The sequence below is a fragment of the Hemiscyllium ocellatum genome, chromosome 19 (assembly GCF_020745735.1).
Source record: "Hemiscyllium ocellatum isolate sHemOce1 chromosome 19, sHemOce1.pat.X.cur, whole genome shotgun sequence".
Taxonomy (NCBI): domain Eukaryota; kingdom Metazoa; phylum Chordata; class Chondrichthyes; order Orectolobiformes; family Hemiscylliidae; genus Hemiscyllium; species Hemiscyllium ocellatum.
Genome location: NC_083419.1, coordinates 37,107,325 through 37,126,817, shown reverse-complemented (window position 1 = coordinate 37,126,817; position 19,493 = coordinate 37,107,325). Strand labels below are relative to the sequence as shown.

The 19,493-nt window shown below is 40.4% G+C and overlaps 1 protein-coding gene across 2 annotated transcripts in view; it reads right to left on the bottom strand.

Moving 5' to 3' along the window:
- Positions 1-19,493, bottom strand: part of ergic2 (ERGIC and golgi 2) — a 66,525-nt gene that overhangs the window by 17,306 nt on the left and 29,726 nt on the right. For both annotated transcript variants that reach the window (XM_060839363.1, XM_060839364.1), the window contains 2 exons: positions 17,058-17,113; positions 14,736-14,834 (listed from right to left, as the gene is read on the bottom strand). In XM_060839363.1, the coding sequence (XP_060695346.1) occupies positions 14,736-14,834; positions 17,058-17,113 (155 nt within the window). The remainder of the gene's footprint in view (positions 1-14,735; positions 14,835-17,057; positions 17,114-19,493) is intronic.

The window sequence follows — 19,493 nt, the reverse complement described above, 5'->3', positions numbered from 1 at the left end:
ATGTGAAGAGTCTGGGTCAAGGCTAACATAAAATAGTTAAAGCCAAACAACAACATCTCAAGGACAGTAAACAGAAAATAATTTGTCTTGGCACACCTTGAGCAGCTTAGGCAAAGTCCTATTAAATTTGAGAAATGATGCAGGAAGGAGGATTTGGAGTCTGATTCCGACAACACTGGGACCCATTCTGGGATAAAGGGAAGTTGCACAACAATGACAGAATTCACACAGACCAGACAAAAAACTATTTAAGTGAAAAATGACCAATAAGGCAGGTGAGCGAATGAAAAATAGTCTAACAAAGTGAGGCAGAGATGATAATCAGAAAAACAAGGTTAACAAAATGAAGAAACTGGGATCCAGAATATTAAACAATAACATTAATTGTGCTCCTATAAATAGAAATATAAGGAAGTGTTTTTTTCCATTATGAATAGATCTTGTTGGAATGGCTGAAATTATATGCTGACTGGAGTTAGCTTAGGTTCTAGAAAGATGTGTGGCACTGTTAGCGAATTACAAGTAAGTTGGATAATGGAATTATGACTAAGTAGAATTAAAGATTAAAAAGAGGGACAATGTTTATATGCAATACAATTGGATACCAAATATGTTTAAGTTTTGTGGGAAGGTATAAAACAAATGATTAACAAATTATCTGACAATGCCTAGGATTTGAATCATCTTCATACTGACAGAAGTGTACAATGGATGTAAATAAAACGTTAGCAAAATTGTTAATGAACTCATAATGGGTATTAAAGTATTGATGCTTGATTTAGCAAATGAGATGGAAACAGGAAGCAGCAGTGCAGGTGCATGCATTGCCTAGTGACAATAGCTTCTGACATTCTTGGTAGACATGATGGTAGAAAACAGAAAGCCAAATAAAAAGCATAACTTTAAACAAGTTGACTTTAAGAGTATATGATGATATAGGAATGGTAACATTGGAAGAAATGTGACTGGAAATAAAAGATATCAAAAGAAACTTTGGTGCAGATGATAGGTCATAGTCCTTCTCTCTCCACAAATTCTGTCAGAACTGCTAAGCGTTCTCAGCATTTTAAACCTGTGTCCAGATTTTAAAAACTTGCAATAATTCCCTTTCTTCTAACATTAATAAATTAAGCCATTTTTAAAGAGTGCAATAAAGATTGCAACACTCAAATGGAGTGAAGGTAGAACTGAAATATCAAAATATTCAGATTTTAAAATATAACAACAAATCTAAAAAAAACTGAAGAAATCTAGCTTGGTATCTTTGAAATAGTTCTTCAGGGTCAAATCAGTTTTACAGCTGGTTATTACTTAGATCCCATCAGAACCAGCTCTACCACACTGAACAAAGGGTGACTTTTATGGGGTTTCCAATAAAAAAGCTAAAATATTAAATAAGAGAGCTGAAAAGGAATTTCCAGCCACAGCAATGGAGATAGCTATTTGCCACCTCTGGGGGTGTGGTGGTGGTAGTGTGTTGCAGACATGCAGCCTTATGCAGACCATAATTTCAGAATTTTCACTTTTCTTTCAGGCTTTCACTTAATCCTCGAGTTGTGGACAGATTCCGACGGACATTGAGAGTGAACATTGGCCATAAATCTAAATTCTAGATGCAAATCTTCAGCTAAATAACAGGACGGGGAGATTTAAAAGGATATATGAACAAATGAATTAAGTGAAATAGGCCACTTGGCTCAAGTCTGCTTTGTAATTAAGTCTGATCGTGGCTGATCTATTTGTTCTTCGAATTCCACATTTCCATTTAAGCAAATAACCTTTCATTTCCTGGTCTAAGAAGAATCTAACTCAACCATAAAAATGTTTAACGATCCCTCCTTCTGGGGCAAAGTTTCTCAAAGATGCACAACCCCTAAAGAAAATTAAAATTCCTCATTTCGGTCCTAAAGGGTGATGCCTAATGTTAACACATCGCACCTAGTTCTCAACTCACCCAGAGCAGTTAAAAGCTTTTTGACATTTATCATGTCAAGACTGTTCAAGATCATATATGTGTCATCCAAACCTCAAAGGAAACAATCTTCTAGGAGAAAGTGAGGACTGCAGAAGCTGGAGATCAGAGCTGAAAATGTGTTGCTGGAAAAGCGCAGCAGGTCAGGCAGCATCCAAGAAGCAGGAGAATCGACATTTCGGACATGAGCCCTTCTTCAGGAATGAGGAGAGTGCGCCAAGCAGGCTAAGATAAAAGGTAGGGAGGAGGGATTTGGGGGAGGGGCATTGGAAATGCGATAGGTGGAAGGAGGTTAAGGTGAGGGTGATGAGTGGGGGTGGGGGCGGAGAGGTCAGGAAGAAGATTGCAGGTTAGGAAGGTGGTGCTGAGCTCGAGGGTTGGGACTGAGACAAGGTGAGGGGAGGGGAAATGAAGAAACTGGAGAAATCGGAGTTCATCCCTTGTGGTTGGAGGGTTCCTAGGCGGAAGATGAGATGCCTTTCCTCCAGCCATTGTGTTGCTATGGTCTGGCGATGGAGGAGTCCAAGGACCTGCATGTCCTTGGTGGAGTGGGAGGGGGAGTTGAAGTATTGAGCCACGGGGTGGTTAGGTTGGTTGGTGCGGGTGTCCCAGAGGTGTTCTCTGAAACGTTCCGCAAGTAGGCGGCCTGTCTCCCCAATATAGAGGAGGCCACATCGTGAACAGCGGATGCAGTAAATGATGTGTGTGGAGGTACAGGTGAATTTGTGGCGGATATGGAAGGATCCCTTGGGGCCTTGGAGGGAAGTAAGGGGGGAGATGTGGGCGCAAGTTTTGCATTTCTTGCGGTTGCAAGGGACGGTGCCGGGAGTGGAGGTTGGGTTGGTGGGGGGGGTGTGGACCTGACGAGGGAGTCACAGAGGGAGTGGTCTTTTCGGAATGCTGATAGGGGAGGGGAGGGAAATATATCCCTGGTGGTGGGGTCCGTTTGGAGGTGGCGGAAATGACGACGCATGATACGATGTATATAGAGGTTGGTGGGGTGGTAGGTGAGGACCAGTGGGTTTCTGTCCTGGTGGCGATTGGAGGGGCAGGGCTCAAGGGCCGAGGAACGGGAAGTGGAGGAGATGCGGTGGAGAGCATCGTTGACCACGTCTGGGGGGAAATTGCGGTCTTTGAAGAAGGAGGCCATCTGGATTGTTTGGTATTGGAACTGGTCCTCCTGGGAGCAAATGCGGCAGAGGGCGGTACGGTGGCACAGTGGTTAGCACTGCTGCCTCACAGCACCAGGGACCTGGGTTCAATTCCCGCCTCAGGCAACTGACTGTGTGGAGTTTGCACATTCTCCCTGTGTCTGCACGGGTTTCCTCCGGTTTCCTCCCACAGTCCAAAGATGTGCAGGTCAGGTGAATTGGCCATGCTAAATTGCCTGTAGTGTTAAGTAAGGGGTATATGCAGGGGTATGGGTGGGTTGCGCTTCGGCGGGTCAGGGTGGACTTGTTGGGCCGAAGGGCCTGTTTCCACACTAAGTAATCTAATCTAATCTAAAAGATGAAGGAATTGAGAATATGGGATGGCGTTTTTACAGGGGGCAGGGTGGGAGGAGGTGTAGTCTAGGTAGCTGTGGGAGTCGGTCGGTTTAGAGTAAATGTCCATGTTGATTTGGTCGCCCGAGATAGAAATGAGAGGTCTAGGAAGGGGAGGGAGGAGTACGAGACGGTCCAGGTAAATTTGAGGTCAGGGTGGAAGGTGTTGGTAAAGTCGATGAACTTTATCTAGACCTCTCCATTTCTATCTCGGGCGACCGAAACAACATGAACATTTACTCTAAACCAACGACCAGATTATCAGAGGAATGTTATGAAACTTGAAAGGGTTCAGAAAAGATTTACAATGGTGTTGCCAGGGCTGGAGGTTTGAGCTATAGGGAGAGGCTGAATAAGCTGGAGCTGTTTACCCTGGAGTGTCAGAGGCTGAAAGGTGACCTTATGATTTTATAAACCTCAATAAAGGGACATGAATAGGGTAAATAGACAAGGAATTTTTCCTGAAGTGGAGGAGTCTAGAGATTTAGGGTGAGAGGGGAATGAGGGGACCTAAGGGGCAACTTTTTCACACACATGGTGGTGCTTGTCTGGAATGCACTGCCAGAGTAAGTGGTGGAGGCTGGTACAATTACAACATTTAAAAGACATCTGGATGGGTATGTGAATAGGAAGGGTTTAGAAGGATATGAGCCAAATGTTGACAAATGGGACTAGATTAGTTTAGGATATGTGGTCGACGTGGATGACCTGGACTGAAGGGTCTATTTCCTGCTGTTCATCTCTATGACTCTATATGGTCTCACCAATGCCCGATATAACTGAAGCATAACATCCTTATTTTTATGTTCAACTTCTTTCCTGAAGGAAGTAAATACCTCATATAATAACAAAGAATACAGTCCATTAGACTTCTAGCTACTTGCTGTAACAGCATAGCAACATTGTGACTCATGAAGTAGAACACAGAAATCTCTCTGCATCTGGGAATTGTGTAGTTGTTTTCTTTTTAAGTTATATTTTTGTTTAAATTATGTGATGAAGAATGTGTGATTTATAGAATTATTTTGAGAGTTTGGTTTTTAAAAAAATGGCATATGGTTGATTTACTTTTGGGAAGGGCTTTAAAAATTAATTAGATCAGTATTTCAGATGCACGATTTTAAACAGTACGTGCCTTCTAAAGTGTTAATGGAAGTTTATGTAATAAAATTTACAACTAGAGAGAGAAAGTGAGAAACCATTAACTTAACAGAAGTTGGAATAGCACGTTTTTAAAACTTTAGTTTCAAACATTTTGGGGAGTTCAAAGGAGATACGCCTGAAATCAAAAGCAAGTATAGTGTCTCCTTAAAAAAAAGATTGTTCAGAACAGTTAAGGAAATAAGTTGCCTCAATGGAAGTTTATGATTTGCAAAATTTCTGGAGACCAAGAGTGTTTGTTTGGAAGTCTGCTAATCATTAAAATATCTAGGAAGTCTCAGCTGTGTGCATTAATATTCAAGGAAAGGTTTCAGAGATCAGAGGCCCAGAGGTGAGAAGAAGCAGTTAAGTCAAACTTACTGATTTGCAATGGAAGGGAAAATTGTCTTTTTTTTTAAAAAAGTGTAAAATGATGGCACTAGGGAATAGATGGGATTCTGTTTGGCTGCGTTTTTTGAAATCTTTCAAACTGTATTATATTTAGATAAGCTGGTTTGTTTTAATTTAATTTTCTTTTGTGTAATTGTGTTCAATTGTTAAAACCAAATCTGCAACCTGTGTGCTTATATTTCAGTGAAAACCCAACATTTTAAACTCTAACAAAAATAAAATTTGATCCATTGGACCAGATTGAGCAGTAATATCAGCTAGGATCATAACAATGCTTCCTGCCAAACTGAATAACTTCACATTTTCCATCTACCAGTTTTCTGCCAACTTACACAACCTATCCACATCCATCTGCATTCTTCTTCACAACATTCTTTCCTGACTATCTATGTGCCCTCTGAAAATTTACAGACCATTCCTTCACACTCTATATTCAAAGTTGTTGATATAAGTTGTTAAAAAAAAGACCCTAGCGCAGACTCTACTTGTCATATCTTACCAATGCCACAAAGACCCATAGACGTATACTGTTTCCTGCTAGTCAGCAAAACTTCTATCCCTGCTAATTTGTTACCTCTACAACATGATCTTCTCCCTTTGCACAATAACACTTCATGTGGCATCTAGTCAAATGCCTTCTGGAAATCCAAGTTCAGCAAATTTAACCACAGAACATGTTACTCCTTCAAAGAACTCCAATAAATTGGTTAAATAAGATTTGCTTTTCACAAAACCACATGACTCTCTGATTACTTTGGGTGCTTCTAAGTGCATTGTTATAACCATCTTAATGGTGAACTCTAACACCTTTAACAAGACAGATGTCAAGCAAACTGGCCTACAAGCTTCCAGTTTTATGCTTACCTCATTTTTTGAAAAGGGAGGTTATATTTGTTACTGTCCAGTCTGATGGAACATTTCCAGGAACTAGCCAGCTTTGAAAACTTAATACCAATGCATTTAGAACCTTATAACTCATCTCTTTTAAACACCTCGGTTGAAATTCTTCTGGTCCCTCGACTCGTCAACCCACAGTTCCATTAGTTTGTTCAGTACCATTTCACACATACATCAATAGCACTTCTGAACTGACAGCCAGACTACTGCGACCACTAGGACTCATAACAGCACACAAACCAGCAACCATTCTCAGACAACAACTCACCAGGACAAAGGACCCGATACCCAGCATGAGCAAAACCAATGTAGTGTACAAAATCCCATGCAAGGAATGCATAAAACACGACATAGGACAAACAGGAAGACAACTCATGATCTGCATCCATGAACACCAACTAGCCACGAAATGACACGACCAGCTATCCTTAGTAGCCACACACTCAGATGACAAGTAACAGGAGTTCGACTGGGACAACACTACTATTATAGGACAAGCCAAACAGAGAACAGCCAGGCAATTCCTAGAGGCATGGCATTCATCCACAGATTCAATCAATAGGCACATCGACCTGGACCCAATATACCGGCCACTGCAGCGGACAGCTGGAACTGACAACCGGGAGTGGCAGATATAAATCGCTAAATGCCGGAGGAAACATCACAGAAGCGCTTCAGAGGCGGCTCCCAAGCACTGAGGATGTCACCTAGACGGGGGACGAAACGTCTGCAACACAAATTCCCAGCTCGGCGAACAAAACCACAACAACGCGCACCCAAGCTCCAAATCTTCTCACAAACTTTGAATCATTAATGATTGTAATTTCAAACAATTTCTCTCTCTCTTCCATTTCCTGATATACAGCTCTAACTGGAATGTTTTTTGTATTCTCTATAGTGAAAGCAGCAAAGTCTGCTTATTTGCTTTTCTATATCATTGACAATTAACTCTCTATACTCTCTAGAGGATCAGAACTCACTTCGTCAGTGCCTGTCAGAACTCTGTATCCAGTTCTATTTTTTTAGTATGGCAGAAAGCTAAATAAATGTAACTGAAGAATACACAAAGAAACTAAAAATGCCTACAATGAGGGATCATGAAAGAAAATATTTGGAAACATTAAGCAGAATAACAAAGCTTTCTTCAAGTATGTTCACAGTTAACAACGGGTATAAACAGACATTATCCTACTAAAAGGGACAAGTGGATGTGGCATCTAAAAATTGAAGTTGCTGAATTATTTTTGAATGGTGTTCACAAACAGAATAGAGTAAGAAATGCCAGAATGGAGAAGGTTGTTTATGGACGAATGGAAAACCACAAGAGGACACACTGTAAAGCAATGTTCAAAACACACTGGGCAGGTGTCAACTTTGCCACGAAAAATCAATCTTGAGGTAACCAAAGAAAGGTTGCCCTCATACATAGCAGACACTGTATTTTTGAATGTGTGCTCCTCAAATCGTGTCCTACATTGCCGATGCTCAACACTCCAGGATTAAATATGATGTAATTTTCAACTTCAACCTAATTTGTTTTCTTCAAACCCACCTTTCGTTAATCAGGTCATACTTGCATATACTTCATGCAATCCTCATCGCTCAATATTACTGCCAGCAGTTGGGTTCTGAAAAGTCTCATCTTTCTTTTCCACAGATATTGTCAGATTTGCTGAGTTACCTAGCACTCTGTTTTTATTTCAGATTCCCAGCATTCGCAGTATTTTGCTTTCAAAAGGTCATTTAGCACATGTCAGATTCCATGCTCCTAAATAGCACTGGTGATAACAAATCAACATTGCACACTGATTGACATCCTGATCTGCTGGTGCTACATTCTTCAAGAAGTTCATTACTTTTACAGTTGTACCAATATGGCATTAATGTTTGGTATCAAGTGCAGGAACTTTCTGGGAGTTGGACATTTATGTAATGGCAGGTTTTCTGCTGACAGTGATACAAGACAATCTCTTGAAAGAAGGCAAAGTCTTTTCTAACAGAAAATGCTGCTAATTATATAGATTCAATAATTTTGTGCTGCTTTGTTTTAATGAATTAATTATGTTAAATACCTCATTTGTCTTCAGCTTAGTCAAGCAGCGAACTTGACATTTAAAACAGAATCATAGAAATATGAGATATGTGCCTGTGCGGACTCTCTGCAAAACCAACTCACTCATTCCCACCCTATCTTTTTCCCCAAAGCTGTGCAAAATGTTTTATCTTCAAATAGTCACATAATTCTCTATTGAATCATTTACTTCAACGTGCCTCCAAATCATGAAGTGCATTCCTAACTGCATATTGAGATAAAGGTTTTCTAAACCCCAGTTTTGTCAATGCCCTTAAATCAGTGCCTCTGGTCTCTCGATTTTCATCGATGGGAACAGTTTCTACTTACCTACTCATCCCCTCATAAGTTTGAAATGGCTATCAAATCTTCTCTTCCCCAAGGAGAATAGCCCCGCCTCCAAATCTACCACGTAAATGAAGTTCTTCACGCTTGGGAACATTCTCTTATATATTATTGTCATCCTCTCTAACGCTCTCAGATCCATCCTAGTGTTATGCCCAGAACAGGACAAAACACTTCAGATGAGGGCAAGAGTTTTATACAAGTTTATCATAATTTCCCAGCTTTTGTACTTTATGCCTTTCATTATGAAGCTGAGGATCCTCCACGCTCTACTTACCACTTTCTCCACCTGCTTATCTATCTTCAAAGACTTACGCCCATTATGTTACATATCTCATATACCAACTTGACCAGTCCCACTTTACTATTGTTTTCAAAACACTTCAGCCCTACTTTCACTTTCAGAATTATATTTTTAATTTATGTTGCCTGTCGTCAGTTCTCCTATGAGAAGGAATCTCAGTTACTTTGTGAAAAAAAAGTTAGGTGTTACTGACTCCATGTTTTGTTTTCCGCTTTCATTTTCACTTAGTACTGATCAGTTATGATTTAAATGCTGTCATATAAAGTTTGAACCAATCAAGTACATGCTGACAAATCTGATAGGCCAAAAGTATGCAGAAGAAACTCCACATACAAGATGAGGTCTAGGGGCATTGCTCATGACAGGTTTTGGAAACCTATTCATTCCTCTTCTTTTCATCTTACCATCTTATCAGCCAATATATTCCGAATTTCTCTCTCTTAAACCACCCCAACTCCCAAGCATTTCTGCTTCTCCACTTCTGAATATAAAATACTTACTTTATGAATCAGTAGCCTCCATTTCAGCAGTGGGAGTCATGAGAATGCAAGCCAGAGGGCAGCTAGGAAGGTAAGTTTCAATATAAAATACTTACCTCATGAATCAGTGGAGTGAACGCTGAACAGGAGCGGATGCGGCCACAGGGACTGCTGGCTAAGTGAACTGATATATTCAGGTGGTGGCTAAACCCACAACACTACATGCATAGTATCTCCCACCCATCCTCCTCCACTAACAAAAAAAAAGTACTTAAGTGGAGGGTTGGTAAGGTAAGGTTTTTTAAAATCTCTTTTGGTAATTTAGAGCAGAGGCGATGGAAGCTAGGGCAATTGCATGCTCCTCTTGCAGGATGGGGCAGGTAAGGGTCACCACTAGAGTCCCTGCTGACTTTGCCATCGAGAAGTGCACCCAACTACAGCTCCTTACAGACCATATTAGGGAACCGGAGCTGGATGAATTCGGGTCATTCGGGAGACTGCGGGGTGACAGAGAGGAGTGAATGGAGGTAATCACATCTAAGTTACAGGATAAAGGTAGCTGGGTGACCGTGAGGTGAGAGAAGGGGAACAGGCAGACAGTGCAGGGAGCCCCTGTGGCCATTCCCCTCAATAGCAAGTATACCACTTTGGATACTGTTTGGGGAGGGGGTGGCTGACCGACCAGGGGAAAGTCACAGTAGCCAGGTCTCTGGTACTCAGCCTGGCTGTGTGGCCCAGAAGGGAAGGAGAGAGGAAAGAAGAGAGATAGTGATAGAAAATTCAATGGTTAGAGGAATAGACAGGAGACTCTGTGGTTGCGAGTAAGACTACTGGATGGTGTCAAGGTCAGGGATGTCTCAGATCGAGTCTACAGGATTCTTAAGAGGGATTGTGAGCAGCCAGGAGTTGTGGTACACATCCGTACCAATGACATAGCTAGGAAAAGGTAAGAGGACCTGAAAAGTGAATTTAGGGAGTTAGATTGGAAGCTAAAAGGCAGGACGAACAGAGTAGTAATCTCATGATTGCTGATGGTGCCATGGGCTAGTGAGGCTAGGAACAGACAGTGAGTGCAGCTGAACACGTGGCTGCAGAGCTGGTATAGGAGGGATGGTTTCAGATATGTGGATCATTGGGATACCTTCTGGGGAAAGTGGGACCTGTACAAGCAGGATGAGTTGCACCTGAACTGGAGGGCACCAATATCCTGGGCAGGGGATTTGCTAGAGCTCTTCGGGAGGGTTTAAACTAGTTTGGCAGAGGGATGGGAACTGGAGCAATGGATCAGAAGAGGAAGTAGCTGAGGAACAGGCAGATACAGGGTGCGAACAGTTTGTGAAGAAGGATAGATAGTTGATAGGGCAAAGTTGCAGTCAGCGTGATAGGTTGAAATGTGTCTATTTTAATGTAAGTTGTGTCAGGAATAAGGGTGAAGAACTTCAAGCATGGATCAGTACTTGGGGCTACAATGTTCTGGCCATTACGGAAACTTGGATATCACAGGGGCAGGAATGGTTGTTGGATGTTTCGGATTTAGATATTTCAAAAGGAATAGCGAGGGAGGTAAGAGAGGTTGGGAAGTGGCATTGTTAATCAGGAATGACAAGGGGATGGATGACACAACTGCAGAAAGGGAGGTCGTCGAGGAGAGTTTGTCTGAGTCAGTATGGGTGGAAGTCAGAAACAGGAAAGCAGTCACTTTATTGGGATTTACTATAGATCCCCAAAAGCAACAGAGATCTATTCTGGGATCTCTGCTCTTTGTGATTTTTACAAATGACTTGGATGAGGAAGTGGAAGGGTGGGTTATTAAGATTGCCGATGACATGAAGGTTAGTGGAGTTTTGCATAATGTGGTGGCTGTTGTAGGTTGCAATGGAATAGGATGCAGAGCTGGGCTGAGAAGTGGCAGATGGAGTTCAACCTGGAAACGTGTGAAATAATTCATTTTGGAAGGTCACGTCCATAGATGCTTCAAAGTTGTCATCCAAGTTGATTGGGTTGTTCAGATGGTATGTGTTGCGTTGGCCTTCATTAGCAGGAGGATTGAATTTAGGAGATATAAGGTTATGCTGTAGTTCTATAAAGCCCTGGTTAAACCACACTTGCAATATTGTACAGTAGCACCTCGACATACAAATGACCCCGTTCACGAACAAATCGGTTTACGAACAGGATTGTATGTAAAATTTTGGTTCAATGTACGCACAAAATTCAAGGTACGAACGAAGGTATGAACGCAAAAGCTCTCGGGCCCCGCGTGATCTCATTCAGTTCGTCTTTGGCGCGTGTGCTGTGAACAGCATTCGTTGCTACGTCCAAGCATTCTTATGCTATCCGAACAATGGGAAAAAACGATTCAGTTCGCAAACTTTTCGGTTCGCGAAGCGGGTCCCGGAAAAGATTAAGTTCGTAAGTCGAGGCGCTACTGTATTCAGTTCTGGTTGCCTCACTATGGGAAGGATGCGAAAGCTTTAGAGAGACTGCAGAGGAGATTTACCAGGATGCTACCTGGACTGGAGGGCATGTCTTATGAAGAAAGATTGAGGGAGCTAGGGCTTTTCTCATTGGAGTGAAGAAGGATGAGAGGTGACCTGATTAAGTTAAAAATCACACAACACCAGGTTATAGTCCAACAGGTTTAATTGGAAGCACACTAGCTTTTGGAGCAATGCTCCTTCATCGGGTGATAGTGGAGGGCTCGATTGTAACACAGAATTTATAGCAAAAATTTGCAGTGTGATGTAACTGAAATTATACATTGAAAAATTGATTGTCTGTTAAGCCTTTTCATCTGTTAGAATACAGTGATAGTTTCACTTCTTTCTTGTGTAAATCACAAAACCTTTTTTTTTTAAAAAGTTGCATTCTCGGGTTAGCTGTTAATAATGGCGATAGCTAAACAATATGTTGAAGGTGTTAGCCCCCTGTGTTCTCTGTCTATGACCTGATGTTTAGATTGATTCTAATCTAAATTCACCACACAAAATATATGTGTGCATGTGGGTCTTTGTCTGTCTGTCTGGGGTGGGGGTTGTGAGTGTGAGAAAGTGTGTGTGTGTGTGTGTGTAGTGAGTGCAGTGTCTTAAGTCTGTGAGGGGCTGCATGTGAGAGTGTGGGAAAGTGTGTGTCTATACGGGTGTGTGTGTGTGTGTGTGTGTGTGTGTGTGTGTGTGTGTGTGTGTGTGTGTGTGTGTGTGTGTGTGTGTGTGTGTGTGTGTTGCAACGGTGGTCACCTGTAATGTGACATGAACCCAAGGTCCCGGTTGAGGCCCTCCCTTTGGGTACTGAAATTAGCTATCAGCCTCTGCTCGGCCACTTTCCTCTGCTGCCTGTCCCGAAGTCCACCTTGGAGGATGGTCACCCAAAGGTCCGAGGCTGAATGTCCTGGACCACTTCAAATGGTCCAGGGCAAGAAAGCACAAGAAATTTATTCACAGCAGGAAAATGGGAAGAAAGGTCATGCAGAAAAAGATTTAGAGAAGCACTCTGGTGTATTTTGAAAATCAGTCAAGTTTAAATTCAACTAATACCTGAAACCCAACAAAGTTCAAAAGCAATATTCATACCTTTCTACCCTTCAACCCTTTGGTCTCGTCACCTTAGACTTTATCAATATTGCCATTCTCAAATCCATTTCAACTCAGATCCGACCCCAGGTGTTTTATTGCCTTAATATTAATTATTTAATTGAGATCGTCTATTATGTCATTCCATTCCTAACTCAATTCCATCGTTTTTATAAACTATTTGGCTGTACGCTTTAATTACTGCTTCAACTTCCATTCTCTTCTGTTTCTGTTAATGTTTGCTGCTTAAGTCTCATCTGCCAAGAAAATCATCTTATTTTTTTCTCTATATATCCTGACCAGTTTTTCAAAAAAAATTGTTTCAGCTCTCCCAGAACAATGTTCATGCTGAGTTAAAGGATAGCTGCCTGATAGAAACAAGGCTATTCTCAAGAAAACACATTGCATATTTGTTCTCCCATTGCATAATGGGAGTGGTTCAAACTCAAGATTTCAAGCCAGACCTCACTTGCTCTCTGTCTCCCATTGTGAAAGTGACTTTTTTCTCAGTTGGCAACCCCTTCAATGATACTTTTTGTGTAGGAGTTTTGGGACTTAAGGCCAATTCGTCTATCATTTGTGCTTTTATGGTGCAGCAGTAATATCCAGCGTACCCAGAGGTGCAGATTACATACTTTTTCTATTCCACCAATTACTTCGATGGCCTTTTCTGATTACTTTTGAGCAGTAACAGATCAATATAATTCCGGCAACTTCCTTTTTAATTTTAAAATTAAAAATATCTATCCTCAAATAAGGCATCTTATTAACACAATGAAGACTCAGATACATTGTATTGAATTTGCTGATTCATGTGTTGCTAAATTATAATTCCAATGAGGATGTATGCATCTATTAGCTTGGCTTTACAAGTGCTGTATTATCTCAGCCTTAAAGTCTGCACACGTTAGTAAAAGTCTTCATGCATGATATCAAGACTACCTTCTCTCTCTCTCTCTTTCTCTTTCTCTCTATCTTAACTACTTTCAGGCTACCAGCTTTCCCTATTTTCTTTCTATCTCTAAGTAGGTCTCTTTTCCTGCAAAATACAGGAATTCAGGAGACATGAAATGTTACATTTCACATTTTCTTGTAGATTTTATATACAATAACTTGCACTAAATGGACTAAAAGCATAAATGGAGAAAAAGTAGTTTCTTGCACATTAATCTGATCTGCATGACAACAAAAACCTTAGAGCAGCGATTTATTTTACTTCTAATTTAACCTCAATCTAGTCCTGGTATTTTACTCCATAGACACTGCAATATCAATGTTGAATTAATTCTTGTGCACACGTAACAGAAAATAGATTATATTCTATAGCACTAGAACTGCTGGTGGGGAGGGGGGCATGGGAAGAAGAATTTCAAGAAACCAAGGTAACGTGGAGGTCTGATGTGAAAAATATTTTTCCTTCACATAAATGAACTGTAAGCAACTTTCACTAAGTGATGAGAATTCTTTTTCGGTAAGTTTCAAACGTATACCTTGGGAAAACACTCCATCATAATGATAGAGAAATGCATCTCTGCAGTAGATTTCAAGGAATATTTTAGCCTTTCTTTCCAAAATAACAAAATATTCCGATAAAGAAAACATGATATGCAGATTACCTGTGCACAAAGCAGCAAACCGAGATATTAAAATATAACAAGTAATTTATCTTTCTCAACCAACTTGTACAAGCCTGTTCTCCTTTCCAGCAACTAATCCATAAATGGAGTACTAATAAACTTCTCTTTTAATGTAAAAATAATGCTACACAAGTACAGTATTCCCACCAAATCAATACAACTGATGTCACAGAAAGGTATGTTTTACATTCAAACTGAATTTTCAGTTATTAACATGAACTCCTCAGTTGAAATCATGGTAAAGTGAACAGTGAAACAACAACTGAGGAAGAGTCAGGATAGAATAGTGGAGAGTGAACAAACTAACAAGTGAATAGTATTTTCTTCTTACATGGAAGATAAAAACAAAAACTGAAAAAAGCTTACGATCTATGGCAATTTTTTCTGTTCCATCCAGTGGATTGATAAGTCCTGGAATCGGCTCTCCAAATGAGTAATGATCTATTCGATGTGAAAAATTGTACACTAAAGACAAACACAGAAATTTGGCTGTCAGGCTGTACTTTACATCAATATTGAACTTTTTAGGCATCGATTACCCTTATTTTCCAAACATAGATTGATTTTCAAGAAGACTTAGCAATAAGACAGATCAATAAAGCAAATATTTAATGCATCACGAGGACAATTAAAGCTTATTATACTTCAAAGTAAGTACATCATTTGCTATTTGCCTTCCACAGCCCAACATGTCAGCTCAGGATTTTGTATTTTCAAATCTAGCCAAAATTAACAAAAATATAATTTTGGTATGGAGCAAGTTTAATTGCAACTATAAACTCTAAAAACATGTTGGTGGACCAGGGTATTTGTAAAGCACATGCAGTACTTAGGCTAAAGAGCACCTCCATGTGGTTAAAAACAGTATGTTAGTAATACTTTCCTTTCTTTTATATATTTACAGCTACCAACAAAGAAATTTTAAATCCTGTATATCATTAAAATAAGGAAAAGCTAAATAATGATGCACTGTAAATGATTCAGATCAATGAAATTACAATACTGTAGTATATAAAAAGAAGCCTTCAACATACAAAATGAGTATCCCAACACATGCTCAGAGCTCACGTTCCTAAGACTAAACCTTCAGTTAAAAAAAAGGTCCACTTTTACAGAAAGAGCATTTCAGAGTGCCTGCCGTTCACTCTCTCCCATCGACTTACTAATAGAGCTGCCAGGTCGAGTCCAGTTCTCCCAACCATTCACCCTCAAATGTAGTGTAAAAAGCAGCAACATTATTTTTATCAATACGTTTTTTGTTATACATAAATAATCTCAATGGAGACAAATTCTGTACACTGATTTTATCAAAATTATCAGAATAAAAGCCTTTATATAAGGCTTTGACAGCATGTGTTAACATGCAGATAAATACCAGAAGCTAAACAGCTGTCTTCAATTCTGAGCTGTCAAGTAGATTTGCACCAGAGTGAATCTGATTTCATTGGCAAGCAATTTGTAAGTGCAGTGTCTTTGGATTTCACATGGAAGTTTTACATGGGATTGACCATTACTTGAGCATATGCAGTGGCTCTCATTTTCATTCAAACATTTGCTACAAAATGAACCAGACAGAACAGCAAAGACTGTCCCCAGGCTTGATTATGGAATTAGCTAGTCTCAGTGGGTAAATAATAGAGTGGACAATGGTCTTAGTGCTTTTTCTGCTGTGCAAAGGGAAGAGAAAACAAAATCAAAAGTTCCCGTTTGAGATAGTTATTCAATAATTAAAATCTGATTGAAGATTTGTAGCTCGGGTATCCGTTGTTGTGGTTCTGCTCGCCGAGCTGGAGGTTTTTGCTGCAAACGTTTCGTTCCCTGGCTAGGGAACATCATCAGTGCGGTGGGAGCCTCGTGTGAAGCGCTGCTTTGATGTTTCTTCCGGTATTTATATAAATACCGGAAGAAACATCAAAGCAGCGCTTCACACGAGGCTCCCACCGCACTGATGATGTTCCCTAGCCAGGGAACGAAACGTTTGCAGCAAAAACCTCCAGCTCGGCGAGCAGAACCACAACATTATTCAATAATTGCATGGATTCCACTGGTTTAGCTGTGTTGTACCCCATGATGAATAAAGCAGCAATGCATAATTTCTAGGCTCATAAGTCACTTCCATTGGCTTTGAGGGACAGTCAGTTGCAGTGCAACCACACCCAGACAGATCTTGCTTTTGAGAAGACAGATTTTAATTTAAAGTGTCTTTCACGATCTCATTTAATCCCAAAGCACTTTACAACCAAGAACAATTATTTTAAGTGCAGTGGCATGATCAGAAGTACAGCAGCTAATTTATGCACAGAAAAGTCCCAGAACCAGTAGTGGTATAAGGACTAGGTTTTAGTGATGTTATTGAAGCGATTCGATCCTGTTCAAATGTTAATCTAAGGCAGCAGGAGAAGCGTCAGTTAATAATCCATTTTAAAAATGGTGATGCAAGTGATGCAACACTCATTCAGTCTTGCAACTAGACCGTAGCTTAGGTTTTATATTCAAATCTCTCACAGAACATAGAACATTGATTATGAAATGTCAGAGTTAATAACTGAACCAAAGTTGAAAGGGACAAAAAAAATCCCGGTATCTAGCAGGCCAATATTTCCTTAATAAACAGTAAGCATTTTGTCAAATTTATCTGAACTGCATAGATTTATCCACAACTTTATTAATAATAATGTTAACACTTACCATCATGACTAATGAGAGCAGCCATATGTGCATGACCCCGAGGGTGAGGAATCGCCCTAATAGCATCAAGAAAATATCTAAAATAAGTTATGAAACTTTTAAGACAACCTGCACATAAACTAACATTGGTGAAGATCCAGCTCCTTTACTATTATAAAACATCAATCAAGATAGCAACAATAATTGGTAGAACCAGTAGCCAAGTCAATATGAAAAAGGGCTCACGTTACATTTCCCATTCACACTAATGAATTTACATAGATTGTCAGGGCAAACCTGATACTGGATTGCAAGGGTTTGTGGGATACTGGATTGCAAAGGTGTGTGGCATGTAGAGGTAACAACTGATCACTGTTTAGAACATGGGAGGGAACAAAAATATGAAGACTGGATTGTGAGTGGGTGCTGGTGGGTGAGAAGATTTGGTCAGTAATACAATAAGTCAAGCCCTCGCTTCAAATGAAGTGAATCACATTCTCCCATTAAAACCAAGGTAAAAAATGTAGGACCTTCCTCAACAGACAAAACAAGGACGTTACATTCTATAATTTTAAATACTTTATATTATTAACTTTGTTGCTATTTACTCAGCCTCTCGCCAACTCCCATGCTTACTGTTTCCCTTTACTAAAACTCTGCTGAAAGCAACTGAAAAACTGGCTCACTTTTCTCTCCAGAGCTCTCACAGCAAGGACTTGGGGAGAGTGAAATGGTGAATGGGGAAACAAAAAGATTTGAACAATGTTAGATCAATACCTCTGCATTGTCAGGACCCACACACCCACAACTCTGGAACTCTGGTTGTGGATCAGATCTGGATCTTAAAACTGGAACATAGGCTCAGATGAAGGAAGTGGCACATAGTCAATTTGGGAAGTGGAACATTTGGCAGAACTAAGATTCAGTGACAGGATAAGTCAGGAAACAACAGAAACCACCAGTCATTAACTCCATCAACTTACCAACCAGATGTGAAGACAAACCACGTAAATTAAACTATTAACCACATTGCCTTTAATTCAAAACCACTCCAACCTCAACCCTAGAATTATACAACACAGAAGAGGCCCTATATTACAGAAAAACCTCGATTATGCGAAGGCTACGGTGGGGAGTATTTCGCTCGGTTAGTCAAATGCTGGATAACAGTTTATCCAAGCATCGGGACCTTGCGATCTTGCCGGATAATCTGATATTTGGATAATTGAATGCTGGATAATCGAGGTTCCTCTGTAACCCCATTTTCCAGCCCTCGGCCCATAACCCTGAATATTATGACGTTTCAGAATGAGCGTCCAGGAGATGCTTGAGTACTTTCACTTCAACTCAGCATCAGGACATTGCAAGCTCCTTCTCTGAAGCATGCAAGTAAATGGGCTTCCCCATACCATCTGGAAAACTAAGGTCCTCTTCCAACCAGCTCCCATTGCATGACAATTCCCTATCAATTAAGATCAATATCAATATCATGGAAAAAAATGGACTATTTCCGATATCTTCTGGAAGAAGCAAGATAAAGTGGCACAATTCATCTTCTCTTTCAATATGTCAACTCAGCCTTCAGACTGTGGGGCAAAGGATTTCTGAGGGCCAGGATATCAAACCCAAGACCGAGACAACAGAAATGCTTTTTGTCCTCAAAACAACCTGAAAGAAATCAAGCATATCTGCCGACTAATGGGAGACCTCGTCAGTGACCAACCAAAATTTAGATACTTCACTGGGAACAAGCAGAGATAATGTCACAGTGGCAAAAGGATGGCTCAAACTTCCAAACAACTCCTTCTATTGCAAAGGGATTGGCATCCAAAACTAAAGAGGTCTTGCTACAACTACATACAGATTTGTGAGAATCTACAGAGTACTTTGTGCAATTCTAGTCGCAATAATTCAGAAGGGAAATATTTGCAACAAAGGTGGTTCACTTGGATAGTTTCCTGAATGAGAGGATAGTCTTGCAATGAGAATGAGTTAATTGGTTGATACTTGGTGGTGTGTAGAAGAATGAGAAGTGATCTAATTGAAAGATACACAAGCCTAAATAGGGCAAAGTGTGAGAAGCTATTTCACCAGCTAAGAAATTTGGAAATTGGGGGACAGTCAGAATGATAAGTCAAACACTTAGGATTGATTTAAGAAAATATCTTCACACAAAGAGGCGCAAATCTTTGGAATTCTCCATCCAAAGGGTTATGCCTACTCAAATATTGAAAACATTTAACATTTCCCCTGTGTCTGCATGGGTTTTTGCCGGGTGCTCCAGTTTCCTCCCACAGTCCAAAGATGCGCAGGTTAGGTGGATTGGCCATGCTAAATTGTCCATAGTGTCTAAGGATTGCAGGCCAGTGGATTAACTATGGTAAACGCGGGGTTACAAAGATAGGGCTGGGGCCTGGGGGTTATGCTTTTCAGACGGTTGGTGCAGACTTGATTGCC